We start from the raw sequence: 27485 nt of genomic DNA, 5'->3' as shown, positions 1-27485 counted from the left end.
TTCCCAACAAATTCGAGTTTTGTATTTACGGATAGTAAGTATCTATCTAATATTTATGTTTTATTTATATTGATATTTATTTAATGTTTTCAGTTTTGTTACATTTGCTCCTTACTTTTCCTATTCAAACAGTATAACTTCACACCAACTTCTCGACCCACAAACGTTAAATGACGTGTTATTTTTCCCCAAATTGTAACATTATAACCATCTGCATTTTTTCTTTTCAAATTTCTAATCTTTTCCAAATTAAAAACCCTTGCAGAAAAAGTTCGAAGGAAATGCAAATTGATTACCGATCATGGCACCTTCATCATCAACAAGCCATTCAGTCGAGAAATGAAAATAAGAAGAAAAGAAGTGACATGGAATTTAAATATCTTGACCGTCCAAGAATATGTGAATATCTAAGAATATGAAAAGCTCCGACATGGATTTCCTAGATTGTAATAAAGAAATTAAGGTCGTTGGTTCATATCCTAATTATAAGATAAAGGAAGACAGAAAATTTTGCCCCTATTTTAGTTGGATGAGATTACTGGCGATAGATTGCGGTGGACTTTTTTCTGCAATGCAAGATGGAGAATGCCAACATCGTTAATTACTAGCTAGAGCCGAAAAAGGGGTAAATAGTTTATTGGTATTAAAATCTCGGTCCATATTTTTAATTGAAACCAATATTTTATTTTAATATCAAAATTTTTATTTTTATTCCAGCCAACAGTATTTTTATTAAAAATTTATTTAATTTTTTAATAATATAAAATGAAGCTCCACATTAGCATTTCATTCACTGTTTAAGTCACATTTAATCTTGGATAAATTGCATTGATGCTGAAATTTTGCAATTTATATTCAAATAGTACTAATTTTTTAATATATATTTTTTTTAGTACTACACCTATTATTTTTATTTCAACTGATGGTACCTATTGAGATTTTGATAATTTTTTTTATAGATGTGTTAATTAGTATCATATGTCCAGATGAACTTTTGACTGCCACATCAATAAAGATTTACCAAAATTTCAGTAGGTACTTGTATTACTAAAAGTGTAAGGCAATAATAATGTAATTCATTTTAAATATAAGCTTAAAATATAGTATTTAAGGGTTATATTAACATTAGTTAAGGTAAGTATTTATACGAGAAGTGCTATTTATTTTCATATCTGGCGTAGTTCTAAATATCAGTAGGAATGTAGGTTTCGATTTCTCAGGAGTAGTGTTTGTGGTTTTGTGGAATAGTGGTTCATCTATATATCGAGTATGTTAGTGGTTTTGGCAGACTGTCGAGTATTAATGAGTTTTTAACTCATATAGGAATTTATCTTTGAGTGAATCTCCATTAGGTATCATCAATTAAAACATAAATGATGAGTGTGGTATTAAAAAAATAAATTAAAATATTGATACTATTTAGATATAAATGACAAATTCTTAGTGTCAATAGGCTAATTTATCTAAAATCAAGTGTGACGTAGAAGGTGAGTGAAAGGCTGATATGGAGCTTCATTTTTCACATGATAAAAAATTTGATTGAATTTCCAATAGGTACCGTCGCATGTAATAAAAAATTATTAAATCAAAATAAATATTAACATTAATTGAAAATATAAGCCAAAATTTTGATACCAACGACACGCCAAAAAGTTATTAAAAGTTTAATGTTGAAAATACATATATATAGTTTATGCCATAAATATAAAAATTACTATATAATTTGACTGATGATAATTTTAATTATATATTATTTAGATAAATTAATATATATAATTTTAAATTAAGATAAAATCTCACTTAAAAGTTTCAATTTAAAGATTCAGTTATTTTTACTCCAATCACCCATTTTTTTATCAATATGAGTTTAGAATAATTTATAATTTATTATTTAACTGTCAAGTCGATATAATTGGATGAGTGATTTCTTTAATGATGATTTAATGGTCAATAATACAATTACATAGTTAAGGTATATTAATTCAATCAAAATTTAAACTAAATAATATAGACCACCAAAATTGATTTTCTCCTTGTAGGACCTAAGTGGTGTTTAATGCGAATGCCTCAAATATAATTTTCAAATTTTGCTTTAAAATGATTGAAAAGAAAAGAAAAGAAAAAAGTTAATCCCAATTTCCATATTTTTTTCTAAAACAAATTCTAATTTTTAGATTAATTTTTTTTTATCCTTAATTATTTTAAGAAAAAATATAAAAATCTATCTAATACTTTCATTCATCGACAACAATCTTATGATTTACTATGTAACAAACAATCATCCAATGATTTATTTCAAAAAATAAAAATGTTATTATTATTTTAATTTAATTTTTAGAATTTTGCACATCTTATAAATTTTTCATGGCACTTTTAATAGCATTAAATTAAATCAATTACTATCATTAATATTTTATAATGTATTCCTCCAACTAAATTCAATTTTGATTATAGTAAGTGTTTTTAAGTAATTTGATATTAGCTAATTATTTTGAGTTTAACATAAATAAATAAAAATATGTAACCTTATAATTTGTAATAAAATTAAAAGATTTTTTTTATAAATAATAAATATTGATCGTATTTATAAATTTTTGATGCATACAATTTATAAAATTGTTTATTATTAACATTCATGTTATATGTTTTTTTATTCTTTTAATCAAAAGGGAAATTCATTAAGCAGAGAGAGCAGATCACACTCTCATGTCAGTGTCGAAGGATGACAGTTATCCCAATTTCCATATTCCTTTCTTGGTATAGCAGCCAAAGGTCATAGTAGAAAAAATAATAGAGGAAATCAAAATCACCGCTGAAAGCCTTTCCCATGGATCAACAACAAGAACGACACCGTGCAGCTGCAGCAGCAGCAGCAGGCGCTCCACGGCCTCCTAGTGGCGATTTCTCTCCCATTCTCACCGTTTTCTTGGCCTTCATCGGCATCATCTCCATTGTACACTCTCTTTATCTCTCTATCTACGTTTATTACTTAAATGGATTTTGATAATTTTTTTTCCCCTTGTGCCATTGCGATTAATATACACTCGACTTAAATGCTATTTAGCAATTGACTGATTGCATTTTTTGAAGTTATAAACACTATATCTAGGTTGGTAAAGGCTGGTTAGTTCAGTTCTTAGAGTATGCTGAATTCTGGAATATCAATTTCTAATATTGTATGCTAACATTTTATACAGATAGTGATTCCATCATCTGCAAATATTAAAAATAGCTTATCCATATTGCACCAAGTCCCAGAAGGTCATGTCGGGGTGTATTGGAGAGGAGGTGCCCTTCTAGACACAATTACAAGTCCAGGTCTGTATGTGTTACCATTGTTTTCTTATAAATTTGTTTTTATGGTTTATATTGTTATTGTGACTGTTATAATTCGCTTATGTAATCAGGTTTTCATCTTAAAATGCCTCTGCTAACCCACTATGAGCCTGTTCAAGTGACACTTCAGACAGATCAAGTAAACTTTCATTTCCAATTTATGTAGATCAAGGGCTTTGTATTACAATGATGATTATTGAATCGTTCCTGTGGCTTAATATGCAGGTCAGAGATATTCCATGTGGTACCAAAGGAGGTGTCATGATTAACTTTGAGAAGATAGAGGTAAGGACATAGGATGTTGCTCTTACTAGGTGCCATAAGGCAGCCTTAAGGCTTGATATTTTGAATTATGGTCATTAACTTAAGTGATAACTCAGGTTGTTAACCGGCTTCGTAAGGAATATGTATATGAGACACTGCTTAACTATGGGGTGGATTATGACAACACATGGATTTACGACAAGATTCATCACGAAATCAATCAGTTCTGCAGCTCCCATAGTCTCCAACAAGTCTACATTGATGTGTTTGACCAGGTGCAAATGAATGCCTTTAAGGCCTTATGGTAGTGATTAGTATCAGACTTTATGCTCTGTTGTCTTCTATTCTTGTGGTATAACATGCAATGAAATATATTAGTTATTTTCTTTATATTCTTTTTCAACAACATACATTTTGGACAAGACACATACCTTTGGGTACTTTTTGTTTCCTGAAGCAGCAACAGATAAGAAGCTACTCACTGTCTACTAGCTCCAATGGTGCATCCATGTACTCGGGCTCTTGATATAGGAAAACAATATGAAAATTAGGGACTTAATTCTTAATTATTCTACATCATTCGGCAGAGATAGAATTCATATGTCTGTGCTAACTGCAAATCATCATAGTTTAGTGAACTGTGTATTACATTCAAAATTTTATAAGGCATCTTCTTCTCTAATCTCCTTTTATTAATATTGAGTAAATCATGAATTCCAAAATTTTCAGATAGATGAAAAGATGAAAGATGCTCTTCAGGGTGATTGCACACGTTATGCTCCTGGAATCGAAATTATAAGTGTGCGTGTCACAAAGCCTACCATTCCGGAGAGCATAAGAAGGAATTTTGAGCAGATGGAAGAAGAACGCACTAAGGTATGACATGCTATTCTCCAATTTTGATCAGCAAAAGCTTTTTTCTTTTACTTTTCCACCATGGAATTTAGTTTGACAAACAAATGAGGATCAAGTTGGTTACTAGAACATGTTAAGATCTCATCCAAGGTTACGGTGAAACAGATGGTTGACTCTTTCTCCCTTCTCTCTCTTTGAGATTTCATTTATATGTTACATGTTGGAAGGTTAAAGGTTTCTAATGAAATATCGTGGTTTTAATAATATTGCAAAAACCCTATTCGAGTAGGCAACTTGAGTGCTATGACATGATCATCATTGGGAAAAGGTACAAATATGCTCCTCACGTATAGGCCCTTAATAAATATTTAGCGCAAATAAGTATATCTTTTTAACTTTAGCTGTATATAAGCCCTTCATTAAATGGTGATTTCATTCCAAGCTAACGTCCGTTGAAGCTGCTGAAGTGGCAAATTACGTGGAACCAATGAAGCCATTCCCTCTTAGTTTCGTTCGTAAAAACAGATCATATAACCCTTGAGGATTATTATAACTAGAAGAAGGGTTAAGAAAATCATGAAAAAGAAGCATGTTTAAAGAAGAAGTAGCATTTACACTCTCCTTTGTGTTGCAGACCTTGAAGTCACCAACATGAGGATTACTAAGAGATGACCAGTTTGAAGAATTAGTGTTAAAATGGCGAGAAGGAAGATCTCTAATGGATGGTTGGGATTATTTAGAGAAATTAAATGGAGGGAGAAAATGGTGATCAATTGTCGAGTGAGGATCAGAAGAAGGGTAAAAAAAATTTGTGCGACCGCGCATGGCTCTAGCTGCACACTCATAAGCACAAGCAGCTTTCTCTGCTTTGTCAAAAGTGCCAAGCCAACGCCTTTCTTTAGACTGAGGATCTCTTATTTCAGCTGCATAACATTCTCATGGTCTTCTACGTACTCCATGGTACCTCATTTGTGTTCTTTTGGTTTTCGGTGAGGGGTTCATGTAGGATTATGGATTCTTGGAGTTGGGCCATTCCATTTAGTCTTCCAAGTGTTCATTAGAGAATTTGTACAGCTGACACTACTACAAGAAAGAAAAAAAGAAACGGGTTTCTAGAAAAAGAAATGAAAACAAGAAAATCAAGAAGTAAGGTCTTAACTAAAGATTAAAGAGACAAAGGAAGGAAATGGGTTTTCTTGAATTCAAGAATGAGTCTTGGAATTGTTCAGTTAAAGGCACGCAGTTGTAATGGTATTTATAGGTCAGCCTGTAATATAGTAACCTAATTAAAGTTTGTGGGGACACTGGAAAGGGATTAGTTTAGTCAAAAGGAACAAATAGTCAAAGGACATCGACTAAGGGATGCTGGGCGTTAGCTTGAAATAAAATCACCCTTTAATTAAGGGCATGTACAGCTAAAAGTTAGAAAAACGTGTATATAAAAATTGATTAGGGGCTTATGTGCTCTACAAACATTAGGGCGTATTTGCACCTTTTCCCATAATCATTCAATTATGCCCCCGAGTTTGTCTGCTACAAAAGATTGATTTTGAATGTCTATGGCCAGGCACACATATAAATACATGACAGCCTTTGATACCTTTAGCTGTACGTTACTACACTGCAGGTCTTGATTGCTATCGAGAGACAGAAAGTGGTTGAGAAAGAGGCAGAGACAATGAAGAAGATGGCTATCAGTGAAGCTGAGAAGAACGCCAATGTGAGTAAGATCCTTATGGAACAGAAATTGATGGAGAAAGACAGTGCCAGAAGGGAGCAAGAAATTGAAAATCAAATGTATATGTCTCATGAAAAGAGTCTGGCAGATGCTGCTTTTTACCGGTGAATCCAAATCTCCTGTTTCTCTTTCTTGCATTCATAATTTTAACTTGTCCTAGTGAGGATTTAATAAATGATTGAAAAGGTGAAAAGTTCATGCTTTCTGTCCATTTTCAGTGTGATGAAAGAAGCTGAAGCCAACAAGTTAAAGCTCACTCCTGAATTTCTTGAACTGAAATTTATTGAAGCTATAGCTGATAATACAAAAATTTTCTTTGGGGACAAGGTGCTGATCTCTATTCCTTTCAAACTCCCAAAACAATAAAGGAATTTTCAAAATTTCATTTAAATTAATGGGCATGTTTCCTTTTCAGGTACCCAATATGGTTCTTGACCAGAGGCTGCTTGGGAATTTCCTGCATGGGGTGTCCAGAGATACGGTTAGAGAAGGGAACACGGAAGAGTGAACGAACAAGGAAGAAATAGGATGCTTAGTTTAATTGACATCCTTTTGCCGTTACAAAAAAGAAAATGAAATTAGTAACTGCCTTTTGAGTTAATGTCCTTTCGAGTGATCACCTTTGTGCTTTAGTGGTCGCTATTGATGGTTGCCACTAATACACTAACCAGTCACAAATGAATATGATATCAGTCAAGAGAACAGAAAGAAAGAAAAGTAAAAAAGTCTTGTTTTTTTCTTAGACCAAACATTTTTTGGTTTCATGAGAATGAATTAAACATAGTAAACAAGTGAAAAGCGTTTGTCCAAAGCTTTTGAATTTTGATTGTGGCTTGAGATGATGATGGCTGATGCTGTTGCCGTGGCAGTATATTATTATCTGTTCAAAGTTCTCAATGAATTTGGCTTTTCTCATTGAGCTTAGATTAAGCTCTGTTTGCTTGCTGATTGTGAATGCCAATGAAAATATTTGGCCGTTACTTTTAAGCGGAGAGTAGCTTTTTTTTTTTTAAAGAAAAAAATAAAAAATTCTAGCTAACCGTTGAAAGGACCCTATAGACAAGCCAAAGCCGAAAAGATCTGTTATTAATGTATGTCTGTAATTGAAGCATGCATGGCCATATGCAACAAATCAAAAGTGGATTCGTCGAATCCAAGAGAATCCTCTATTATTCATCGTCTATCCATCAAAGTGGATTCAGGAATCTCATGAGAATCCTCTACCATTCAAATCTATCAATTATAAAATTCAATACCATCATTCTTAAATAGGAGTCACCTCACATTTCAATGGTTAAGAATATAAAAAATTAAATGATTGAAATTTTATTAAAAATTTAAAAAATTTTAGTAGTTATTTATTATATAATAAATCTTAATCATTAATTTTGAATCTAATAGTTAAAATTATACAAATATATGAATTTTTTTTTTAAGTTAACTATGATATGGTTTGAATTCGAATAAAATAATCAAATAATAAATAAATAAATTATACATAAATAGGTAAGATAATAACTGCTTGAGACTATACTACTAAATCAACCTCATTAGCTTCGAATTCAACATATCTCTCGCATCTCAAATCGCTTTTGATTAATAATTATAATGGTAGAATACTTCTTTATAATATTTCTATTCCTTCTCAAAATTCTTAATGTTTTCTTGACAAAGTTTGTTGGTCCAAATGAAATACAAAGAATTATTTTCCTCATACTTTTAACTCCATTTTTTATAAGCACTGCCCAAATGAAATAAGGCAAAGAAATTCCTTTTACTCCTGATTTTTCCTTCATTTATTTTGCCTTGTCATTTTTCTATGAATTTTATTTTATTTCCATACACTTTCTTCTCAGCCAAACAAATTGTTTTCGACAGATATATTAGCTAATTAAGACAAATCTTGGGTCCCTCCTTCGTTCATGTTTACAGGTCTTTGATAGAAGAGGTAACTTAACTGACTTCCTTGCTGCCTTTACTCTGTTCTTGTCTTCCTATAAATGTCTATATCATGAAGATTGTCAGTAACTCAATTTTACATTCTTCTTTGAGTCTGAATTTTTGTGATATTTTATGACTTAAAAGGGATCTTGCAATTCGTCATGTGTGGCCTACGGGGGTGTCCCTACTTCAATACGAGATTCCTTATCAATCATTCTTGCTGTTTCTTGGGTAGGTGATCTCTCTCTTTCTATCTACACATCATCCCTCTGCTATGGCGAGTGATTAATGTTGAAGATCACCTGTTGTCTTGCTTTCTTGAAAGTTGAAACTTAATATGGTATGCTTTTCTTTTTATGTGTTTGACTTTTCTTGATTCTTTATTTGTTCTTTGTTCTGTTGTGTTCTTTCAGCTGTATATTTCTGCTTCCTTATCCTCTCTGTAATATTCTTTAGTATGAATTTACTATTTTTTCTTCTGCCTATACTTTGGATGCTCTTGTATGATTTCTTTAATACACCTTGGAGAAGTTTAATGCTTTATTTTCGATGGTCTCTTAAATATCAGATTTTTGGTTTCGGACAATTCCATTACCTTCTTTCTGGAATTTTGCTTATTGTTTGGCTTCGCAGAAGTATCCATGAAGTATGAGCAACTGAAACTGCTTTTTGCATTTGCAGGACTTTGCAGGAATACCTTCACTGATTGCTTTACCAACAGAGCGAGTTAACTCTAGTGGTTTGGAAATGTATTTAGTTGAAAGCAAAGGAGGAGCCATAGCATGTATGCTGCTTTCTTTGTTCTGCTTAGGCACATGGCCTGCTATTTTTACTCTCCTAGAAAGGCGAGGTCGTCTTCCTCAACATACTTACCTTGATTATTCAATCACAAATCTCCTAGCTGCTCTATTTTTTGCTCTAACATTTGGTGAGATAGGCAAGAGCACACCAGAAGCGCCCAATTTCACCGACCAACTTTCTCAGTTGAGGGTATGTTGAGCCAATTAGTTTTTCTTGTTGCTTTTTAGCTTCTGCATTGCCTGTTAATTACAAAATGCACTTTCTTCATGCGTCTTGTTTGCTAATGGCATAAAACCACTTATGGGCTGAAATTGAACATTCTAGGGTGATTTTTGCAGGAAAACTGGCCTTCAGTCATGTTTGCAATGGCTGGTGGTCTGGTGCTTAGCGTTGGAAATCTATGCACACAGTATGCTTTGGCTTTTGTTGGTTTATCAGTGACTGAAGTGATCACCGCTAGCACGACTGTTGTAATAGGTTCGTCTTTGCCCACAAGGGGAAATGATTTTATCCATTCAAGTTTATAGCTTGTGACATGATAGAATCTAGATTTGGTTACAACAGGCACAACCTTGAATTACTTCTTAGATGACAAGATAAACAAGGCTGAGATTCTATTTCCAGGTGTTGGTTGCTTCTTGATTGCAGTCTGCCTTGCATCAGCTGTTCATTCATCCAATGCAGCTGATAATAGTGCAAAGCTTGGAGGTTTGTCTACTGGTTACAACCTTGGAATAGAGTATGCCTTTTCTAATTTGCTCCTTACTCTCCTATGAAATTAGTATTACATATAGAATACCTTTTACCCTGTTTTACATTTTGTCAAAAGTTCTCCTACTAAGCTAATACTTCTGAGATCCACATCTGTTTATCTGCTGCCACCAAGACTAACATTTTGCCAGGGTTACAGATACTACCACAATTAAAGCTTCTTCAAACAATGTTATGCATCATTTGGGAGTTCATGCATCATAATCCTTGTTTGCCTCACTTCATTAGTAAAATATGGCCCTTCTTTCCTTTTCTCCATTTTCTACAGAAAGAAAGGATTTGGAGAATGGAAACGTCCCTTCAGGAAAGGCAAAGTTTGGAACAGCAGACTTCCTTGTAGAGCTTGAGAAAAGAAGAGCTATTAAGGTTGGTGCTTCCACCTTCCAATTTATGGTATTAACTTGAGAAACTTGTGTTATAGCCCATTCGCTTTCCTAAATGCTTTTCTGTTAATTTGGCGCAAGGCTATATGATCTCATGGCTATAGCAGTAACAACCTTGCAACTAAATAAGTTTTGGGTCTCTCCTGGCAGGTATTGGGGAAGAGCACTTTAGTTGGACTAATCATAGCCGTCATTGCTGGTGTATGTTTCTCTGTGTTCTCACCAGCTTTTAACTTGGCAACAAATGACCAATGGCACACCTTGAAGAATGGAGTTGCTAAGTTGGTTGTCTACACTGCATTTTTCTGGTTCTCAATCTCTTGCTTTGTACTAGCCATCTTTCTCAATGTTGCCTTCCTTTACTACCCTGTGCTGAATTTACCAAGATCATCATTAAGGACTTATATTAAGGATTGGAATGGCAGAGGATGGGCCTTTTTGGCTGGTCTCCTCTGTGGGATCGGAAACGGTCTACAATTTATGGGTGGTGAAGCTGCGGGATATGCAGCGGCAGATGCTGTTCAGGTTAGTTCTAGTACACATTTACATAAATTAATAATGATGCTGTTTACTTTAGTCAAGTAGCTTACAATTGCCTTCCGGTTTCACCGCTTGGCGATTTCAGGCATTACCACTTGTTTCAACGTTTTGGGGGATATTTTTATTTGGAGAGTTCCAGAGGTCATCAAGACGAACATATATATTATTAGTTAGCATGCTGTTCATGTTTATTATAGCTGTGGCAGTTCTCATGGCATCAGCAGGTCATCGAAAATGAGAGCATTCTATCAAAGCAGTTCCATTGCGGACCGGATGGTGTAACGCCAAAGTCTCTTAAAATTGCAAATGCATTAGGTTTTCAACTTCTTCTATTTCTTAGGATGTTTGGTACATTTTTGGTCCCCAGATTTCGTTGGTTCCATTTAATACTTAACAAACTTTTTTCTTCTCAAACTGAATCACCCATCGTTTTTTTTTCCTTTCATCTTTTAGGCACCATGATCTATTCTTATAAACTCTCCTTTCATTTCATCAGTCTGATATGCGCCTAAAGAAAGGGTTTTGAAAGAGAACCAGAAATACAAGGGGTTGCATTGGAGAAAAAGAAAGGCTTTCCCCCAATAGAAAAGAGTGCACACGCACCATACCAAAAATTCTAATAACATGGCATTTACATCGGACACCAAGCTACCAAGGCCAAGAGAACAGATCGTGTTTTTCATCTTTCACCAGATCCCTAGAGCTACAATCACTAATTATAATCCATCAGTAGCCAGCTTCCGATCAATAACAATAAAGAATTATCTGAGTGATGCGGTATCACTTCACCAACCACCCACCATTACTTTGCGACTCTTAAAGCCGCTACCCCATCCAGACTTCTCATTGTAAGACCGACCACCAGTCCCATGCCCCCAATTGCTGCCACTGGCAACCCCATCGCCACTGCCATTTCCGCCACTTCCCCACCCAGCAGGAAAAGCTTGCCTGCCAGGAGAATTCTGGACTTTTGCACCTGGGAAACTGCCCCAATCGGAATTGCTATCCTTGGCAACTGAATCCCATTTGGAATTGCTATTTCCCCCGCTGCTACTGTAAGAGCCTGGACCATGTCCTTGACCACCATATGGCCTTGGTAATCCACTTTGATGACCCTCTGCATTACTACCACTTCTATAATCGTTCCGGCCTGTTAAACAGAAGATTGATGAAGTTCCAAACTAGATGCATAAATTAACAATTAACCCATAAGCTTAGTGGCCTAGTTGCATACATGTGTGTGAAATTACAGTGGACTATAGCAGATACCTAGGACCAATATGCCAGAAGATAAGCAAGGAGAAATTCTTGTGTAAAAAGAAATGAGGAGAAGGATAGAGTAAATAAGAAAGAAAAGATAATAGCTGTTCAGTGTTAAATATCTGTTTATGTTGAGAAAAAAAAAAAGAAGCTACGATAGTTGCAGCTTCTCCTAAACTTGGTGATCAAATAGAAGAATGCAGTAAAATAGTAACATGGATAGACGACTTTAACTATAACAATTTGAACATCTATGTTTAATGTTGGAAACTGATAAATCTTAGCTGTAATGCTGCGAGAAACTTTGTCATGGCTATGTACAAAATATTAATGGCTTGTCCTGAATTTGAGAGACTTTCAACAAATTAGGCATTTAACAAAATCCCCTTTAGACTTGAGACATGCCCAATCTCTTACTCTCTCTTTAGTATGTTTATATAATAAAATAGGCAAGATTATGGATGAGCCCCTGTACTTTGAACCAAAGTTCAATTACAAGCCCATTGTTTAAAGTGTCTCCTTTAGGCTTCATCGCTTGAAAACTGCTCAGTTGAATCCAAATTTCTAACACGTTAATATTTCCATTAGTGGTAGGCTCACTTCAAATGACACCTGATCTTACTTCTTTTTTTAATTTTAAAAGAAAAATGAATTTGGTTTTAATTGAATCGTTTTGTAAACGATGAGGGCCTAAGTGAGACTTTAAACGATGAGTTTAAAAATATTTTTAAAATGCTTAAATTGTAGAAGAAAATAAAACAAGTAATTCACAATGTATCATATTATACTGATTATTAGTTTAATTATATAAGATCTATCGAAATTTAAATTTAAATAAATTTTTTTTCCAATTATAGTTCCAAATTTGTACATTGGGATCAATCTGAATAGGAGTGAAATCTGACATGGCACTGCAAATTACGACCAAACTCTCAATGCTTCATTTTATCAAGATGGTTATAGACTGCGAGTATAAGTAAACTTCCAATTCCAGAATAAATCTTGCATTCTGTTACACATCCATTCAATGACAGAGTAATGATTTTTAATTAATATTTTCTAATTTATGGTACCATTGAGTGACTTTATAACGTGGGCAGATAACCTTTTATTATTTTTAAAAATAAATTATTATAAATTAAATGATATCTCTCTATAAAAAATAGGCTAATTTTTTTTATTGATAATATTTTATTATAAAATTTTAATAAAAGAATACATATAACTTCAAAATAATTTTATAAAAAATTTATTATTATTGATATTAAATACTAAGCAAATAAAATAATATTATTAAGTACATTATCATTATATTAAATATTGATAAAATAAAATAATAATATCTAATGTTTATTAAAATTAAATATAATTAAAAAGAAAATTAGATATCCAAATTAAGTTAGTCACTGTACAATATTACTATTTTGCCATATATCCATTATACTCTTTTTATTTGATTATATCTTTAATAACTATTAGATTTAAAATTATAAAAGAATATAAAACTGAAGAAAATACAAATTAAACATCTAACTGATTCAGATCAATTCGATATAAGTTATTAAATTTGCTAATATAATTATTCTTTAACTACACTTATAGTAATCTACACATATTCTTAAGAGGGGCAACTTTTTTTTTTTTTCTCTTTTAAAAGAAACTAACAGTTGACTGTTAAAAAGTATGAAAGAAGAGAAGAGAAGAGAGTTGTAGCATAAGATAATAAATCCGGAATCAAGCCAGACAAATCAAGTTAACAGAGAAAGATATCTCCATGCCGCTCACTCATACACAAATCAAGTCATGACAGAACTCAACTGGAACACGGAAACCTGTTATGAATCCATTTTATATAATCTCACATCCATTGTACAAAAGATTCATTTGTTTGGAAATGGAAAAGGAAGTTGTATGTATAGATATATATATGTGCATTGAAATGAAATGAAAACACGAAGAACACTTCAACGACTCCAACTCACGAGGAAATACACGAGGGCAAGTGTTATGAGCATTCCCACGTATTTGATCCACCTATCAACACGGTTCCGCCTCTCAATAAGCCTCAACACAGAGTTGGAGAGCCCCACTGTGTTGAGAACATCCAGAGCTTTACGTTGTGCATTCTGTACCAAGATACAAAATTAGTCAACAGTTATTCCTTCTCTGCCCATCAGAAGAACAGTGAAGTGAATGCATCAATAACCATCATCATGTTTTATCTTCAAATCTAAAGATCGAGATCTGTTTCTAGTTTTTTTTAAGCTTGCTGACTATTCTAATTTGTCGCTAGTCATCCACACAAACCCACGAACATTTAGACGTGACAACAGTGACAGTGGAAAGAAAAAAGTTATAACCACTGGGATGTTGCTCAAGATCTTTTTCTCTGTTATGCTTCAAGGGACAACCTTAGTATGGTGCTTGAGACAAACTTAAGAGAACAATCTTGCTCGTTAACCCATATGCTTCACACAAATTATATATATAGCATCCAAACCTAAAACATATTTTTAACTACACAAAAAGCATTTCAAACTGGTATACATATACAGAATCAGAAAAAAAAAAAATCCAGGTGCCTGGATTATTGTGCACAGATTATATGCAAATGAAATTCTATTTAGTCAATTCTCCTGTCGCTAGAATTAAATTCATGAAGTCATGGCAAAAATCCAAATGGATTACTACCTTCAAGCGTTGTCTTTGTTCGGAATATTTAGAAAGAATAGCAGATCCTGTAGATAAAGATTCTTCCAACATTCTTTTAGAATTATGAACCGACTGCATTGCTTGTGCTTCCTCATCAAATATTCTCAATACATGAGCTGATTCCCCATTCTAAGAACCACAATATCAAAATATTATTTTATACACTTTAACACAAACATTAAACAAAAAATATAAACAAGAACTCACAGCTCTACCAAGCAATTCAGCTCTCTCCTGAGCTTCTCTCGTTCGCCTTTGATTCCTCAAAAAGTATCTATCCAAACTTTGTTTCAACGATTCAGCCTCTTCTGCTACTTGTTCTACTTTTCTGTTCAATCAAATAAAACAAAGATACTTATTGATATAGGGTTCCAACTTTCTGGATCTTAACAAATGTGTTTTTTCTTCTTTTACCTTTTCCAAAGATCGCGCTGTGGCTTAGCGGCAATAGAACGCCAAAGACGATCCATCTGAGCACAAAGCGACTGAATCTGAGAGATATCTTTTTTAACTGCAAAAGAAAGCTCAGGCGAGTCTAAACCTCCGTTTGATGTTGAATTCTCTAGCCTCTCTAACTTCTCGATTCCATCTCTAGCTCTCAGTAGAGCCTTTTTCGAGCTCTGGAATATTTCTGATAATGTCCCTCCTCCTTCTATCGCCATTGCCATCCTTCGATTTTATTTTTACCTGCTGTCACCGGAGCTTTGATAAGGAGCGTAAATTTGAAAGAAATTAAGCAATTTGGGATTTTTTTTAGTTTTCCAAACGTGTTGTTTTACATATCAGTTGTCCAAAAAGCCGGAACCTCAACAACAAAAACTTAATTTATGCATGTGATTTAAGCATCAAAATGTGGAACAGATAGGTAATGAAAAAAATTGGCAATAAGTAATGTTTAAAATTTCAATGATATCAATTCTTTTATGTCACCAAATTTTCTTTATTATTATTATTTTTTTTTAAAGACTTAATCCTAACATCCACTCCTAAGTTTTTTCTTTTTCTTTTTTAATTACAAAAACTTCATACATTTATGTCACAAATTGAAGTGTTAAATTGCATTCCTCTTTCAATTGTTATTTTATATTTTTATAAGTCTTATTAGTTTGCTATAATACTTTTATCATTTTTACCAAATTTTTTAATTCATGTTAAATCAAACCTAAACCAACATAAGGCATTCATTTCATCTAGAAGACTGAATAGCTTAATTACATGGTTGTAGAATTAATAGTTGGCGATCATTGTTAAAACATGCAAATTGATCATTATATAGAATATTCTCATGAGCATCATGAAAAATGCAAATATGGCTCATTAATTAAGCACAACACAGTGGCTTAATGCCTTAATCACATGGTTGTAGAATTAACATATAATTGGTGAGTATGAAAATCATGCATTTTTCTTATTTTCTAAACTAAACCAAGGAACTAGACAAGAATCCAAACATAAAACTGCAATAACTGAAGTCCAAATCTGCAATATTGCTCTATAGAATTAAAGTTGCTTCCAATTCGTTCAGTCTTTTTAGTATGAAATGAATTTAACTAGTGATAATTTCAACGAATAACCTTTCAGTATGCTAGAATGTAGCGAATGGAAAAAGATTGACATTACTAGGTCTAAACTTAGGGAAGTTTGTTAATAATTATCCTCAAATCGCAAAAACAACAATTCATCTGAACACACACATTTTAATATGTAAGCTGCAAGTTTTACCCGTCAAATGAGTACAAAATGGTAGATAATTTCAAATGTACATATTACACAAAAAAATAAATCTAGGAGCACGGAAGTATAAAATATTTCAGTGGTACAATTTGAAATAATACTGACCCTGATATTGCTTATAATTGGCTGAGCATTTGGAATTGGTGACTGCAAATTATACTCTGCAAGAAGAGGAAAAAAAAATTTTGACATGATTGTTGATCTTTCTTGTGCATCATAAGAGAGCAAAAACAAGGATCTCAAAGTTCAATTTGGTATGTCTAACAGGAAGTAGGAAAATAAATCGAACTGTAAAGAGGATATATTAGCAGTTAAATTTATAGGAATAATAGTGCCATCATGATATCAAATATTCAGTTGGTCGATCAAAATCTTGCTCTGCTGTATCTTCTTTGTTTGGTAAGTCCCAAATTATGAATGCTAAATTCTGATTTGGAAAAACTAAGTTGGACAATGATTTTATCAAATATTTCAAAATCATTTCCATTTCCTTTTCTTTTTCTAGTCATGCAATTTTCATAAACTGTCTTAAGCTAAAAGATCCATCACAGAGAAAAAGATGGACAAATCATTATTGGTCAAATTTGTAATTAGAGAAAGATTCTTGCAAATACGTTAAACCATCCCCTCAGGTTCATATATTGACCAAATCATATTTGTTTGTGATACTAAACAACATTTGTATATACTCAAGCCTATCAGTGCCATTTCTTAGAGCCTTTCTTTATTCACAACAAAAAGAAAGGAAGAGCAAAATCATGGAAGAAGAAACACTTGAGATCAGAACACCTCTTAGTAAGGCAGAAAGATTAGTAGGATGGTTCCGTGAATATCAACAGGACTAAAAGATTATTAGGATTTTCTTTTCAAATTCTCATTCTACTGTGAAAGTATTTTTTTGGATTTTATAGAATAAAGAGACCACCGTGTCCTGCAAGCCCAGTTGGATAAAATCAGTTTTCCATGCAATGGAAGTCTTAAAAAAAAATACCTAATTTTAGTTACAACTTCACAATCTTTACTAAACAAACCTAAATCGGTTTCAGTTATTAAAAAATAAATTAAAAAAGAAAACCCTAGAACTAGAACAGTAAAAATTATCAATAGAATCAATCCTAAGAAAAACAAGGGAAATCAATGTCACCACTACTTGAGAGATATGTAAATCGACACAACCACAAGGGAAATACCCAGAGAGAGAGAGAGAGAGAGCGACCTGCAGCAACGAACAATGGCTGAGCTGTCAACGGCGAGGGATTCGCAATTACTGTCAATGACGGGGCTGGAGTAAAAAAAAGAAAGAAAAAGAAAATAGTTCTAAACTCAGGGAAGAAAAAAACCGAACCAAGAAACCAAGAAAAGAAAATAGTTCTAAGCTAGGTTTAACAGAAAAGGAAAAGAAAAAAAGAAAAAAGAAAAAAGGAAAACAGGGGCGCTCTCTCAATTTAACGAAATGTAAAAGGGCAAAGGTGCAATTTTACCCCTAAAGTTTGGTGGGAGGAATGGATTAGCACTTAAATAATTTTTTGGTGCAATTAAACTCTTAAATCGTTAAAAGCTGCAATTTGAGCCCCTGCATATATAACGGAAATTTTAACAGCATTATTCGACGCTGACATGGCTAGTGGTGGGTCCATTAAACTGAAATATACAGCTGTCATTATTTTTTATTAATTAAAAAGACTACTTTTCTGGTTATACATCTACAGACGATGTTGTTCCTCACTTTCTAATGCATCTGCAGATTGGAAGGGAAGATCTTGCAATTTTGTAAAGACTCGAACTCCAACGCAGATTGCAAGGCATGCTCAGAAGTATTTTCTTCGTCATAGTAATCTTAATCGTCGTCGTAGATCCAGCCTCTTTGATATCACCACTGATACGGTAGCGGCATTTTCAATGGAAGAAGAGCAAGCTCATCGCATCTACAGACTCATAATCAACCTTTTTTCTTTTTGCTATTGAAGGATGTGGCCCCATATTCATACCCAAATCCTTCCATCTCTGTTATTGTTCCAAGTTATGATGCATGGTTACTTTGCTTGGAATAAATTCATAATCAATCTTCGTCTTTGTATATAGGAAATTAGGAGTCTAATTGCATCTAAAAATAGTTTCGGAGCCAATACATTCCTTGCATTAGAGGTTAAGAGCAAAACTGCACCTTTTTCTAGTGCAAAATGGTTGGTAATTTTTTGAAAGAATTTTTACCACTTGTTATTATTAAATCATTGGTAATTTGCCAACAATTAAGTAATGCATCATCGCAAAATGATCAATCATTTAGTCTGTAACTTTTTGAAAGAATTGACATCACTTTCATTGCTAAATCGTTGGCAATTTTGTCATTTAGCGACGATATTCCTTTTACCGGTAAATTTTCAATTTCTTTTCTCAAGTGAAGAAAGGTGAGCTTGTATTCTAAACAAATAATAAACAAGCAATTGATAATGTATTGCACCATATTGATTTTAATTATAAGATTTATTAAACTTAGGGTATTTTTTTAAAATTTTCTTTTTCAAATATAGTTGCAAATTTATAGATTAGAATCAATTTGAATACGAGGCAAAACTGACGTGGCACGAAAATTGCAAGTATACTTCCAATTCGAAAATGCTATCTTTGTCCACAAAAATACAAAATTTTGCATCTTTTGTTTATGGTTTGTAAAGCTTTCTTTCTTTTAGTATTTAGATAGAAGATCCGATCCGGATTCTATAATATCAAGGATTCATTGAATATTGTATTGTGCTAAAAGAGTGGAGCAGATTCCTTGCATACCGGTGCCAGTTTGAAAAGAAAAACAAATCCGGTGGAAGTAAAACATGCCAACTAGCAATATCAATATTAAGTGAAGTTGACTAAGAGAATACAGACAAGCCAATAGGAGCTCATAAACAATCAGCATGGACCGATATCATCACAAAGCATTAAAGATTTAATCTTTATATCAGGAATCAGATCAATTAACGAAGAACCCATTTCACCCTTCCTTAATAGAACACTACCTACCGCTGCCTTTCTCTCATTTCCTTGTTTTGCGTAGCTTTCTTTTGCTAAAAAGGACTCATCTTTCTGTCGCTTAATTTCTGTCATGTTTACGTATTAAAGTTCCAAACTTTGTGGAAGATAGACTGCTTTTGTGATTCTGATTCTGATTCTGATTCTGATTCTGACGTGTGGTCTACTGACACCAGCCGTATAGTTTTTTTCTTCACTGGTATTGGTATGTTTCTCTTTCTGAAATAATTTGTGTCAGCTCAATATTGTTGATCTGATTTACACTTGTTTTTTTTTTTTTTATATTTTCTTTGGAGGTGTTAGAAGCCATTTTTGTTTGGTTCATGATTAATTTTGATATCTCTTTTTTTCATGTTTCGTATGAGATTTTCTTGCCTAATTTGAAAAGTCGCTTGATCAATCAAGTACTTAGTTATATCCATCTTTGTGCATGCATACGGTGTGGGCTGAATGCGTGTTGTTCTCGACTGATGTGATTTGACACGTCTATAAGCAAGAAAACAGTGACTTACAGAACAGTATAAGTATTGGTGGACTTCTGAGTTCTGACAAATGCAATGGTCTCCTTTTCATTAGGACCCTTTTGAGTTGCTTGATTTGCTTAAAGAAATCCTCGATTGAAAAATCAGTCATTGGGAATTTCTTCTATTTTTGATACAAGGTGATTATATCGAGTATTTGGTTGATGAGAAAATGGATGAAAGGGAAGAAAAATGCAGTTGTAAAATAGAAAACTAATGGAGAGAGAGAGAGAGAGAGAGTGCACAATAAAATGTAATCCAGGATTGTCATCTATATACATATCAATTTTGCAGGATATTTTCTGGTACATAAATTACTGTACGAGGCTGAGAAGGTTATCTGTCTCTGAAGATGTATATGATAGAGAGCAAAGGTGGAGCCATAATATGCATGCTACTTTCTCTATTTTTCTTGGGTACATGGCCTGCTATTATGACTCTGTTAGAAAGACGAGGTCGCCTTCCTCAGCATACTTATCTTGATTATTCCATCACCAATCTCTTAGCTGCTGTGATTATAGCCTTAACATTTGGTGAGATTGGCAACAGTACACCTGAATCACCAAACTTTCTAACTCAAATTTCTCAGGCAAGCTTTTGTTTTTTTCAGATTGTTGTATAAACTAATCAAGAAAGTTTGATGCCTTAATTCAAGATCATATAGTGCTAACCTGAGCATATATAGATGGGATAGTTTTGCAGCAAAGTCCTGTTTGAATGTTCTAGGTTGATTGATGCAGGATAATTGGCCTTCTATTATGTTTGCAATGGCTGGTGGAATTGTTCTCAGCATTGGAAATCTCTCCACACAGTATGCATGGGCCTTTGTTGGTTTGTCAGTGGTGGAAGTCATTACTTCTAGCATAACTGTTGTTTTAGGTCTGCGCGTTGGATGAATTTGGATACTCTATATGTGCAGCTTTTAGGATTAGATTTTTCACCCTGCTCCTATTCTCTGTGACAGGAACAACCATGAATTATTTCTTGGATGACAGAATTAATAGGGCTGAGATTCTTTTCCCTGGGGTTGGCTGCTTCTTGATTGCTGTTTGTCTTGGTTCAGCTGTTCATTCATCTAATGCAGCTGATAATAAAGCAAAACTCAAGAATTTTTCAAGTGATTACAAGCTTAGAACAGTGTATGCATCCTTTTTCCTCAATATATAGGCATGAAGGACTCTTTTATCTCTTCCATGTCCACTTGTTTTTTTCTTCTTTTTAAATTTCAACCGAAATTAATTTATCTGAGATTCCTATGTGGGAAAAATAATTGTGCTTTTTTTTGCTTAACATTGCTTAGATCTTTATAGACGAAACTTCCATAGCATTGCTTTTATGGTATTTATTAACCTTTTACCAGGGATACAGGTTCTTCCATAACCAAAGAAGAATCTACAAGCAATGGTATGGAGTTTGATGGGACCTTACTACCATTTCTGATAATTCATTCTTTTGAGTAAACATGACCTGTCATTTTTGCTTCTCGTTTTTCTTTCCCCTATTACTGTTATTGACAGGATCAAAGGATCCAGAGACTGGAAATGTTCCTGCAGGGAAGGCAAAAGCTGGAACTGCAGCTTTCCTCGTAGAGCTTGAGAGCAAAAGATCAATCAAGGTTTTTGGCACAACTTGTTATTATTCCTGTCAATGCAGCGTTAAAATATTCGATAAGTAGCAATTTTCATGCCTGGTGTGTAAGTGTAAATAGAATTCGGTCTGTCGCAGGTGTTTGGGAAGAGCACTCTGATTGGACTGGCTATAACTTTCTTCGCTGGTGTTTGCTTCTCGCTCTTCTCACCTGCTTTCAACATAGCAACAAACGATCAATGGCACACCTTAAAGAAAGGGGTCCCTAAATTGGTTGTCTATACCGCATTTTTCTGGTTCTCAGTGTCTTGTTTTATACTGGCCATCATCTTGAACATCATTTTCCTTTACCGGCCAGTACTGAACTTACCCAAATCAACACTGAAGGCTTATGTTAATGACGGGAATGGCAGAGGCTGGGCCTTTCTGGCTGGATTCCTATGTGGGTTTGGCAATGGTCTTCAGTTTATGGGAGGTCAAGCTGCAGGATATGCGGCAGCAGACGCTGTTCAGGTTAGCCTCATTCATACCAGAACAAGCAAGCAATGAATAATAATAATAATAATAATAATAATAAAAATAAACTATAGATCAACCTTAACATTGAGAACATCCAGCTTGCAGATTGCTAAGTGCTCATCTTGGAAACTGATGTGAGCTTAAAATTCTTGTTATTACCAAATGAAATATACTATTTTGACAGGGCATTACTAATTTCAGGCACTCCCACTCGTGAGCACATTTTGGGGAATAGTAATCTTCAAAGAATACAGAAAATCATCAAGAAAAACATATGTTCTGCTAATAAGCATGTTGTCCATGTTTATTGTGGCTGTTGGGGTTCTTATGGCATCTTCGGGGCATCGAAAATGAGTAATTTTTCATCAACTTGGTTTATACATAAACTTTAGAAATGGTGGATAAGGCAGAACCTGAAAGAGCAAGAAAATGCTGAAACCAGCCTGTTGGTTCAAGACAAATGTTATAATACACATTGTTTTTTTCTGAACGGTCGTTCGTTCCCAATATTTACCAGAGTCAGAGATCCTGTAAAATCTATTGGTCTGTAAATAATAATAAGAAAGTGGAAGTGGTGGATAATGATACAATCGTGTCCGTAGAACACCTTGGAATTTTTCCTTTCTTTCTTTTTTTCTTTATTCAACTTTAAAGTTGAAATGCAATATCACTGCTTTTCTTTCCTCCAACTTATCGTGTGAAGATTGCATCTCAGGTTTATTACATTAGTTTATGCTTAGGCCCAACACAATCCAACACCACAAAACACGATTCCTGAATAAATGTCTTATATTTTTCAACTTTTTTTATAAATCTATCGGCTGAAACATAAAAATTATTCTAATATGTACACTTATTCTTTACGCTTAGACATAAAACTGATGGTGTATAATTTTATTTTTATTCTATTAATAATATTATAATAAATAAATATATTTTTTTAATTAAATAGTAATTTAATCTAAAAAATAGCATATAATTAATTCACTAACTAATAAGTTACTTTTCTAATTAAATAAAAAATTTATTCCTAAAATATTAATTAATTTATATAACTATAATTAATCTATTGACCTTTCTTATTTTATAACAATACTATTATCAAATATATCTTTTATTCAATTATTATAACTATATAAATTTAATTTAGTATTAGTCAAACTATATATATATGGTTCTACAAGGTACAATCTGAACTCTTCATATCAAATACGATACCTTTTTGTACGATAATTACTGCACGAATTAAAATAAAGTCTTTAAATAAAGATACTTGATATGAAGAACTCATACTTATGAAAATTAATTAAACATTACAATGAATCCCCATCTCAAGCAAGAAAAGAAACATAAAATTGGAGAGAAGGGAATGGACATCTCAATGGAAATCTTTATACTGCAATAACTTTCAAAAATCAAGATCAAATACAAATGTAATGATTCAGTGTTTAGGCATTGAATCGAAGTCTCCTAAATACAAGAACAAACTTAAAAGAAGTCGTCAACTTTCAGCTCGTAGAATGTAAGTTTTTCTCCTTTTCCTTTTCCCCTTTGTAGCTTAGATATCAATAATATGACAAAAAGAAATTTATATAAATCTGTGAACTGCTAGAGATCACATACAAATTCCAATTGCTAAAAGTATAATCAGGCTTTCCATGAATAACTTACTGTGAATCCTTTTCAACATGATCCAATGATAAAAATGACAATAAGGATACATAAGATTACCTAGTCAACCTTATCATCTGAAGGCCCATATATCCAGTTTGCCCTCCAAATGATTGATTGGGAAAGAAGGCGCTCCGTTTTCCAACCTGATGAACTTAACTGCCAGATTTTGTAAAGATAAAACGAGGAAAATAACAAAATGCTTATCAGTTGAACTGAAAATTGATTTATGGCAAGACAAGGTTGCACCAAAATCATTCAGGTGCCATAGAGGATGTCGACAAATAAGTACAAAGAAAAAAGATAAACAAACTATTGAAGAAAAACATTAAATGGATACCTTTCCAAGGAAAAGTTCGTAATGTTTATCCATCCATGATTGGCTCTCCAAATACGTAGAATTATTTTCTTCCATAAGTTTTGCCATAACCAGAGCATGTATAAATGATTGCAAGACATCTGAAGTTGTCGAATTTTTGTGGATTAGAATATTGATGGTTCCCTTCCTCTCCATGAGCAAGTATTTTGCTGAATAGACATAAAGAGATAACTAAATTAAGTTATAACCTTCTGCTTGACAATTCAGTTGCTAACTGGTAAAAAGAGTGGCTAGAACTCAACCTTTCTTGTGAGATCCAGCAGAATGCAACAGCTCCATCCTGTTTAAGAATATTCTCAAAATGTCAGCTTCTAGAGAAGAATAAAATTGAATACAAAAAAAAAAAAAAAAAACCCTGGTAAACCAGTTTCTCTTAATGAAAAATATTTTCATCAAGTTAGAAGTAAACAAGAAAAAGAAGAGAGAAAACGGGTAGATAATAAAATAGAAGAGGAACCGTTAGTTGAAAACTTTATCAGTCAAATGAATTTGGAGCTCACAATTCCTGGTGATCAAGTGAAGAGACTCTAACACCTAAGCACATGCGCGAATGCAGTAACTTTACATGCTTGGTCCTCCAAAAATTGGTCCATCTGGGTAAAATATGTTCCATCCCAGAGACCTGTTCAGGGGAGAGAACTGGCAACAAGTTCAGATGTTGACATTCATATCAGAGTACTGAGATCAACACTCTAAGACAGAAATAAAGCCCATGTGCTAATCAAATTCACCTTGGCCTGTCTCCATGAAATGCTGCAAAAGAATGGAGCTCCTTTGCATATTTAAGGATGTAAGCACAAGGCACCTAACAGCCCTGTAATTCGCTGCACATAACAAATAACAAATCCACATTCAGAATCCAATGTAAAACAAACTGGATACTTCGCAATTTGGCATCCAAATAATGTAATTAAGGATAAGAGGGGAAAAAATGCACATAAATCTTGGTAATCTGAGTGGCACTATTTGTTTTTCTTTTAAATACATGGATAAAATTTTTCAATCTACTGATGAATTAGGTAATTGCTCTGAACACCATGAATTAAGTTCTTGTCATCTCATTCAGTGCAGATCTCATATATTTGTGCACCAAAACTATGATCTAATACCTTGGCCAGGAAACAGAGTTGATTATTTCTGAAAAACCTCATATGAAACTTTACATATCATGGACCTATGCACCTAATTGTAAGGGAACCTGGTAGGTGGACTACAGGGTCTTCAGTTTGAAATAATATCTAAATGAACAACCACAGCAGCAAAAATTGGTCAAATTACCATACATATGGAACATAGTGAGAGAAAGGAATGAAAACCAGATAGCCAAGGGGTGTCCAATTGTTATGCGAGCAAGGAGCATCCCCAATGCCATGCCAGTCATTGTTGCCACTGTTTCTTGACTTCCTTCCTATTATTACACTAGAAACAAGTTAACAGTCATACTAGAGAAACAAAGAAAATTCTTAAAAGTTGACATCCCACTAATTTACTGGTACCTTAGCAGATATATCTGCTGCATTACTCTGGAGGGCAAAATGCTGTGTCAAAGCAGCTCTAGTTGCACCACTGGCAACACCAGCTATTTACAGAAAAGAACTTAGTTGACCAAATGATGGTCAAAAAACATAATTTCTTTAAATTTTAGGTTTTGCTTGTAACTATGCAATAAGTTAGACCTGAACATGTTTTCTGAAATGTATATATAAGATAAACAAACATCTAGTATCTAGACAATAATTGTCAATCTATTGGCAGCTTTCTGTAGATTATAAATGTCCCAGTGAAAATATCTAAGATATATGTAGAAACTTACTGAATGATCTTGATAAGCTCCCTAAGCAAACTACAACCACAAATGCAGAAGGAAACAAAGGAGAAACAAGGTCCATCAACATTCCTGCAACCAATATGTGCAAGCTTTATTGTGATTTGAAAAGTGTGTAAAATAAAAATAATAGCACACAATGAGTGCCTGGCTAAAAATAGATTGCTAGAAACCAATTTGATACTGGTTTGTGTGTGTTAGAATGAAACTTTAGTATTCATTGTTAAAAGAGGGAGAGAGGGATAATGGCACACCAAGATCATTCATAAGATCGGCAACCAAACGCCACATTTTGGCATTGCTATCGAGATCTGAGCCCTGAGAAGCACAGAATTACTCCATTCAACAATTTAACAGATGAGACTGAGCAAGTCAAGATCTTAAACAGCAATTCTGAAATAAAAGTTGAAGCCAGTGCCGTCCCTTTCAAGCAAGTGCTGGAATTAAAATAATTTAAGCAAACCCTACAGGAATACAACAGAGAGGGAGAGAGTGCGTATACAACAGAAACAAGCATGTAAAATACAGACCTGGTAAAACGTGAACAGTATGCCTCCAAGCATTCCAGTTAAATCTCTCAAAAACCACTGCAAGAGTCGTTTCAGGGTAGAAAAAGCCACTAGTTATTAACAGCTATCACAAGCCCTAATTCAACTTAACAAAAGCCCTTAACAAGTTTCAACTGAGATTTTTTTCTTAAAAAAGAAAGTTTGCTAGGTGCAGCAGCAAGTAATTAAATACCTGAAAGGTGGCGCCAATGACAGTTGCTGATTTCTCTCCAACCCCAATTGCACTTAAGAGAGCCTTCAATTTAAAAATAATAACTTAAAAGGCAAAGAAAGAAGAAAAAATAAAATTTATAAACACACTATGATCAAATACAAACTTGAAAGGTGACCAATATCAGAACTCAGTCATTCACTCACTTGTGTAGAAAGCATGGTCCTAATGTAAGTAGAAAGTCCCTGATATAAGAAAACCAAGCAACAATAATCACTTTTGCCCAAAAAATAGCATCAGAATGAAGATCAATAATATTCTTTTTTCATTTAAATTTACCTGCAGCAAATCCCATACTTGAAAAGGTACATAATCTGGAGTTACACTGCTTGGAAATCCCTGCATTTTAATTCGTAAACTTCTCGTAAAGAGCCGTTGTTATTTTAGGTTGTATGAAGAAATCAACCATAAAACTTGGACAAAATACAAATAAAAAGGCATGCCTCAGGTACAAATGCTTGAAGGACGCGTCTCCAAACATGATCAAAACGGCCACCAGATCTGCGTATCATTCGATTGATTTCAATTCCATAAAACTAAATGGAAGAGGAGGTATTGCATTAGAAAAGAAGAGAGAAACACCTTTGGATAGAGAGAGAAAGAGAAGATGAAGATGAAAATGTAATAGTAGCAGTCTTAGAGAATCTAGTTGAAGATGACCCATTCCATTCCTCTATTATTACTCCCATGTCCACGCCTCTCTCTCTGAGCTTCACTCTTTTGACTTCTCTGCTTTGCTCTGTTTCTCTTCAGTCCTGCTTTTTCTTATTCTCTCTCCCCATTTTTAAAACGACTTCGTTTTCATGCTTAAGAAGAAGAAAATGAAACCAAAAGAAATTGAAAG

At 33.6% G+C, this 27485-nt stretch overlaps 6 protein-coding genes across 20 annotated transcripts; 3 read left to right on the top strand and 3 right to left on the bottom strand.

Moving 5' to 3' along the window:
- The first annotated feature begins 2661 nt into the window (after positions 1 to 2661).
- LOC8264722 (erlin-2-B) lies at positions 2662 to 7017 on the top strand. The gene is made up of 9 exons (XM_002512040.4): positions 2662 to 2953; positions 3198 to 3318; positions 3408 to 3475; positions 3562 to 3621; positions 3717 to 3875; positions 4330 to 4476; positions 6083 to 6297; positions 6412 to 6520; positions 6609 to 7017. The coding sequence occupies exons 1-9, from the start codon at positions 2828 to 2830 to the stop codon at positions 6699 to 6701; spliced, it is 1098 nt and encodes a 365-aa protein (XP_002512086.2). The 5' UTR covers positions 2662 to 2827; the 3' UTR covers positions 6702 to 7017.
- A 998-nt stretch (positions 7018 to 8015) lies between these two features.
- LOC8264721 (ureide permease 1) lies at positions 8016 to 11043 on the top strand. Of its 7 annotated transcripts, none has more exons than XM_025160129.2 (8): positions 8016 to 8141; positions 8246 to 8474; positions 8816 to 9124; positions 9274 to 9412; positions 9485 to 9643; positions 9975 to 10072; positions 10240 to 10614; positions 10715 to 11043. In XM_025160129.2, exons 2-8 carry the CDS (start codon positions 8472 to 8474, stop codon positions 10865 to 10867), a joined length of 1236 nt encoding a protein of 411 aa, XP_025015897.2. In that variant the 5' UTR covers positions 8016 to 8141; positions 8246 to 8471; the 3' UTR covers positions 10868 to 11043. The 7 variants fall into 7 exon arrangements, with proteins under 7 accessions (XP_025015897.2, XP_048226401.1, XP_025015898.2 ...); XM_048370444.1 differs by having other exon boundaries at positions 8017 to 8141; positions 8246 to 8365; XM_025160130.2 differs by having other exon boundaries at positions 8025 to 8141; positions 8279 to 8474.
- Positions 11044 to 11414: 371 nt separating this feature from the next.
- LOC125369598 (transcription elongation factor SPT6 homolog) lies at positions 11415 to 12421 on the bottom strand. The gene is made up of 3 exons (XM_048372475.1): positions 12365 to 12421; positions 11880 to 11898; positions 11415 to 11779 (listed from the first exon to the last, which is right to left on the bottom strand). The coding sequence occupies exons 1-3, from the start codon at positions 12419 to 12421 to the stop codon at positions 11415 to 11417; spliced, it is 441 nt and encodes a 146-aa protein (XP_048228432.1).
- Positions 12422 to 13707: 1286 nt separating this feature from the next.
- Positions 13708 to 17751, bottom strand: LOC8264719 (membrin-11). 5 transcript variants are annotated; one of them, XM_048375801.1, is made up of 6 exons: positions 17526 to 17751; positions 16441 to 16496; positions 15016 to 15291; positions 14809 to 14929; positions 14581 to 14730; positions 13708 to 14015 (listed from the first exon to the last, which is right to left on the bottom strand). In XM_048375801.1, the coding sequence occupies exons 3-6, from the start codon at positions 15267 to 15269 to the stop codon at positions 13854 to 13856; spliced, it is 687 nt and encodes a 228-aa protein (XP_048231758.1). In that variant the 5' UTR covers positions 15270 to 15291; positions 16441 to 16496; positions 17526 to 17751; the 3' UTR covers positions 13708 to 13853. The 5 variants fall into 5 exon arrangements, with proteins under 5 accessions (XP_048231758.1, XP_048231756.1, XP_048231749.1 ...); XM_048375799.1 differs by having other exon boundaries at positions 17552 to 17751; XM_048375792.1 differs by having other exon boundaries at positions 15016 to 15288; positions 17526 to 17750.
- A 1289-nt stretch (positions 17752 to 19040) lies between these two features.
- LOC8264717 (ureide permease 1) lies at positions 19041 to 22675 on the top strand. 4 transcript variants are annotated; one of them, XM_025160102.2, is made up of 8 exons: positions 19041 to 19564; positions 20175 to 20469; positions 20621 to 20759; positions 20845 to 21019; positions 21241 to 21284; positions 21398 to 21495; positions 21606 to 21980; positions 22171 to 22675. In XM_025160102.2, the coding sequence occupies exons 2-8, from the start codon at positions 20233 to 20235 to the stop codon at positions 22201 to 22203; spliced, it is 1101 nt and encodes a 366-aa protein (XP_025015870.1). In that variant the 5' UTR covers positions 19041 to 19564; positions 20175 to 20232; the 3' UTR covers positions 22204 to 22675. The 4 variants fall into 4 exon arrangements, with proteins under 4 accessions (XP_025015870.1, XP_002512081.1, XP_048231739.1 ...); XM_002512035.4 differs by having other exon boundaries at positions 19051 to 19564; positions 22188 to 22675; XM_048375782.1 differs by lacking the exon at positions 20175 to 20469 and having other exon boundaries at positions 19053 to 19564; positions 22188 to 22675.
- A 681-nt stretch (positions 22676 to 23356) lies between these two features.
- Positions 23357 to 27485, bottom strand: LOC8289166 (protein root UVB sensitive 3). 2 transcript variants are annotated; one of them, XM_002512034.4, is made up of 15 exons: positions 27224 to 27485; positions 27085 to 27142; positions 26921 to 26980; positions 26788 to 26826; positions 26603 to 26665; positions 26392 to 26448; positions 26116 to 26179; positions 25850 to 25933; positions 25533 to 25615; positions 25315 to 25444; positions 24768 to 24860; positions 24537 to 24675; positions 24279 to 24316; positions 23998 to 24185; positions 23357 to 23816 (listed from the first exon to the last, which is right to left on the bottom strand). In XM_002512034.4, the coding sequence occupies exons 1-15, from the start codon at positions 27328 to 27330 to the stop codon at positions 23718 to 23720; spliced, it is 1302 nt and encodes a 433-aa protein (XP_002512080.2). In that variant the 5' UTR covers positions 27331 to 27485; the 3' UTR covers positions 23357 to 23717. The 2 variants fall into 2 exon arrangements, with proteins under 2 accessions (XP_002512080.2, XP_025015187.1); XM_025159419.2 differs by lacking the exons at positions 23357 to 23816; positions 23998 to 24185; positions 24279 to 24316 and having other exon boundaries at positions 24554 to 24658.

This window comes from Ricinus communis, chromosome 1 (genome assembly GCF_019578655.1).
Source record: "Ricinus communis isolate WT05 ecotype wild-type chromosome 1, ASM1957865v1, whole genome shotgun sequence".
Classification (NCBI taxonomy): domain Eukaryota; kingdom Viridiplantae; phylum Streptophyta; class Magnoliopsida; order Malpighiales; family Euphorbiaceae; genus Ricinus; species Ricinus communis.
The sequence above is the reverse complement of the archived record's forward strand: the minus strand, read 5'-3'. Positions and strand labels throughout refer to the sequence as shown.

Bases quoted from the DNA above. Each gene is read 5' to 3' on its own strand.
- LOC8264722 (XM_002512040.4), top strand. From the start codon at position 2,828: ATGGATCAACAACAAGAACGACACCGTGCAGCTGCAGCAGCAGCAGCA. The intron at 3,622-3,716 runs GTAAGGACATAG...GTGATAACTCAG, and splicing joins TTAACTTTGAGAAGATAGAG to GTTGTTAACCGGCTTCGTAA. The intron at 4,477-6,082 runs GTATGACATGCT...ACTACACTGCAG, and splicing joins TGGAAGAAGAACGCACTAAG to GTCTTGATTGCTATCGAGAG.
- LOC8264721 (XM_025160129.2), top strand. The intron at 9,125-9,273 runs GTATGTTGAGCC...TGATTTTTGCAG, and splicing joins ACCAACTTTCTCAGTTGAGG to GAAAACTGGCCTTCAGTCAT. The intron at 10,615-10,714 runs GTTAGTTCTAGT...TGGCGATTTCAG, and splicing joins CAGCGGCAGATGCTGTTCAG to GCATTACCACTTGTTTCAAC.
- LOC125369598 (XM_048372475.1), bottom strand. From the start codon at position 12,421: ATGAAGCCTAAAGGAGACACTTTAAACAATGGGCTTGTAATTGAACTT.
- LOC8264719 (XM_048375801.1), bottom strand. From the start codon at position 15,269: ATGGCAATGGCGATAGAAGGAGGAGGGACATTATCAGAAATATTCCAG. The intron at 14,930-15,015 runs GTAAAAGAAGAA...TTGATTGAACAG, and splicing joins CAGCGCGATCTTTGGAAAAG to AAAAGTAGAACAAGTAGCAG. The intron at 14,731-14,808 runs GTGAGTTCTTGT...TGTGGTTCTTAG, and splicing joins CTGAATTGCTTGGTAGAGCT to AATGGGGAATCAGCTCATGT.
- LOC8264717 (XM_002512035.4), top strand. From the start codon at position 20,233: ATGTATATGATAGAGAGCAAAGGTGGAGCCATAATATGCATGCTACTT. The intron at 21,020-21,240 runs GTATGCATCCTT...ACCTTTTACCAG, and splicing joins GATTACAAGCTTAGAACAGT to GGATACAGGTTCTTCCATAA. The intron at 21,496-21,605 runs GTTTTTGGCACA...GGTCTGTCGCAG, and splicing joins AGAGCAAAAGATCAATCAAG to GTGTTTGGGAAGAGCACTCT.
- LOC8289166 (XM_002512034.4), bottom strand. From the start codon at position 27,330: ATGGGAGTAATAATAGAGGAATGGAATGGGTCATCTTCAACTAGATTC. The intron at 27,143-27,223 runs GTGTTTCTCTCT...AATGATACGCAG, and splicing joins CTTTCTCTCTCTATCCAAAG to ATCTGGTGGCCGTTTTGATC. The intron at 23,817-23,997 runs GTATCCATTTAA...AAAATCTGGCAG, and splicing joins ACGAACTTTTCCTTGGAAAG to TTAAGTTCATCAGGTTGGAA.